General features: G+C 41.7%; 1 protein-coding gene across 1 annotated transcript in view; it reads right to left on the bottom strand.

Moving 5' to 3' along the window:
• Positions 1 to 548: 548 nt before the first annotated feature.
• The window catches only part of LOC111961504 (inositol polyphosphate 5-phosphatase K), a 20,484-nt gene continuing 17,930 nt past the window's right edge, over positions 549 to 3,102 (bottom strand). Inside the window, exons 12-13 of the mRNA XM_023983825.2 lie at positions 2,836 to 2,940; positions 549 to 2,705 (exon numbers count right to left, since the gene is read on the bottom strand). Of these exons, the coding sequence (XP_023839593.1) occupies positions 2,235 to 2,705; positions 2,836 to 2,940 (576 nt within the window). The 3' untranslated portion in view covers positions 549 to 2,234. The remainder of the gene's footprint in view (positions 2,706 to 2,835; positions 2,941 to 3,102) is intronic.

Here is a 3,102-nt window from a genome sequence, read left to right as displayed (position 1 = left end):
TTTGTGGGAGGTTGACTTTGTTAGTGGCACTTATGCCCTGTAAGCTTCACGGTCGTTTTTGTTATTTATTGTTTTGTTGACGACATTTTAACAAATAATAAGAAAATGTACGCTTACCACGCTGCACCTTGGTCCACTTCCTTTGAAGGCCGTGACAATATGGGGGATTTGAAATGATGCAGACAATTACATTGATGGAATCCATAATCTATCTGGAATATTGAAGTTGATCTCCCGAAAAAAGAAGAAAAAAAATCCTAATAACATCAGAAACATTTGGAACATGTGTAGGTTACACCAAACATTGTGTGACAGACTGTGTGAAAAAGAAGAAGCTGACCAGGAGATGGCATTTACAGTTACATATTAACCTTCTAGTTTGCTGAAGATATGATGACAAAGAGTTGAACCTCACATGTGCAATATGAAAATATATAAATCATTGTTACAAAACCTGTGGACTCTTTGCACATAATGATTATGAGCTGTCCAATTGAATGTTCTGTGCATGATAATACAAAATCAAGTCTCTTTTTCATGTTGTTCATTTTATTTTCTTCACACACCCTCACACAACCAATATTTCAACAACCAAAGCAAACCACTAAACCATTAGAGGTCTTTACTCTCTGAAAATAAGACAATATCTTTTTCTCAAACATGTACAGTGCTACACATACACACACAAGATGGGAAGATTCAGAAACAAACCACTTTAATATAAGTTGGAGCTTGGGAGTATAGAAAGACAGATATCATACCACACCAAGTGATCCAGGCCGATAGGTAGAGCATATTTATAGACATCCCTTCAACTTACTATATAACAACAATAATGTACATTGCAGATTTACTCTTGCTTTGGTTTTACATTTGTGTACGTACAGTATTGATACGAGTCTGTATAGCACTTCTTGGGGTAATGCTTCAACTTTTAGCGATTTGGACTAGCCCCCTACAGGATGGAGTCACTGATAAGTAGATTGCTCTTAGATGTAAAGTCTCATATTTAGGGGACTTTGAGCAGTTCTGGACCGGTTCCGAGCAACATTTTTGTGTACAGAGCGCTCTGTGAACGGCGCAACTTCAATTGCTGTGCACTCCGTGAAAGCTCTGGTTGTCCCTCTTCTCATGCCGCTCTCCGCCCTCAGCTGACATGCAGTGTGTGAAATTGCATATTAAACGGAGAGCCTAGCGAATGCAGATAAAGCGGTCTCATCTTGCTGTTATGTTCTAAGATGGATTTAGAGCTCACAACATGAAAAAATACAAAATAATTTAGTAGATTTGAAATAATGGCACTTTCTCTTGGTCACAGAGGGACGAAATCACTTTGTGCTTAAAGCTGGCGTCACGAGTCTGCTGGAATTTGCATGGCGTCTCTGCGTCGCTCAGGGGATGTTTGTGTGAAAAGTCTCTGTCGTCAGTTATTTGAAATGGTGCCAATTTTGTATGATCATATTTATTTTAGTTATAAGGTGAAATCTTAGAGTAAGTCGTTTATAATTTCATTGTTACTATATTTTGAAAGCATTTCAATAATTAAAATCCACATTCCCCCACTTTTGTTGAATAGGAAAACAAATACACACATATATATATACATGATGTTTCATATTTTCATATTTGCACTGTGTACTTGAGCTTGTATCCTCAGTGACTACACCTCAGCAATTTATAACTATTTTTACCAGAATGGTGAGATTGTAATCTTTCTGGCAGTATAAGCATTAGCTGGTATTGTTTATGGCCCTCTCATGATAAATAATTACTTTTGGGTATGTCTATTTAGGCGGAAATCTACATTTTGACATTAGATTTAACAGGTTTTAAGAAATAGAGACAACTGGTTGACCACCATGTGGAATGTTGCAAACTACAACTCGTACAATGCACTGCTTTTATGAGTGCAGTGACAGTGTGAGGTCAGATCAGCATAGAAATAATGGACCATATCAGCCCTAGATACTATCATCATATGGTCTTTACTGGCCTCATTTCAACAGTCTTATCTTAGGGCTAGATTCAATCTGTATCGCAGAAACAAATTTAAGGGTCATTTCCGATTGAGCCGACATATGCAGCGTTTTCCGTGAACACAGTCTCCGTGAAAGCGGGAACATTGCCTTTAAATTTCGAGCAATAATGCTACAATAATTCTTCAATATGGATTGAATTCAACCTTTAATGTCTCTGCATATTCATGACACCACAGATATAGTTGGTTGGGCTCCTCATAAACTTGTCTCTCCAGTCTTGCCTGGTGACCTGCCCCCTGTGGGGGTGACCTGAGTTTGTCTATGCTCCCCCAGGATGGCAGCGATTAGAGCCTCTGGGGCTGAGACCCCGCCTCCAGGGGACACAGGGCTGCGGGGGGTGAGCGGGCTGATGGGCGACGGCAGGGTGTCCTGGGGGGACACCAGGCGCTCCTTCTTAGCAGCAGAGCAGGGCGAGCGGCTGCTTGGGAGCCCCTCTAGGGGACGAGGATGCAGGCTGAGGCCCTGAAGGGAGGGCATGGGGGTGTTGGAGTGAGCAGGACTACGGCTGCCGCGGTGGCGATGGTGGTGTTTTCTTTTTCCAGGGCTTGGGCTGCGGGAGCTAGCAGGGGCCAGCAGGACCAGTGTGCTGTCATCCTCCGAGCTGACGTCAGAACTGTCTGAGCGGCATACTGGTGGGGCTGTCGGGCTGCGCACAGGAACATGGATCTATGGGAGATGGGAGAAGAGAGTAAGAGAAAAGGAGAAATATCCAGCAGAACTGAATGGCAGACAGCAACTGCTATATTCTCTGTTCATTGAACAACACAGGAAGGAAAATGTCAGGAAGGGTCCTTACCTGAAAGGGCGATGTCACACCGATAATAGTGTTCATGTTATTACTGTAGAAACCCAAAATGTATTCCCCTTCATCCCTGGGTAAATCCTCCTCTGTAAATGTCACCTGAGAGAAAGGGGAAGAGTGAAGAAAAGTACAAATAGAGAAAATGGAAACATAGTAAGTAGATGTGTGGATAAATGTTTTCTCATCTCAATGGATAAATGTTTTCTCATCTCAATGGATAAATGTTTTCTCATCTCAATGGATAAATGTTTTCTCATCTCA

The sequence above is a fragment of the Salvelinus sp. IW2-2015 genome, linkage group LG4q.1:29 (assembly GCF_002910315.2).
Source record: "Salvelinus sp. IW2-2015 linkage group LG4q.1:29, ASM291031v2, whole genome shotgun sequence".
NCBI lineage: Eukaryota > Metazoa > Chordata > Actinopteri > Salmoniformes > Salmonidae > Salvelinus > Salvelinus sp. IW2-2015.
The sequence above is the reverse complement of the archived record's forward strand: the minus strand, read 5'-3'. Positions and strand labels throughout refer to the sequence as shown.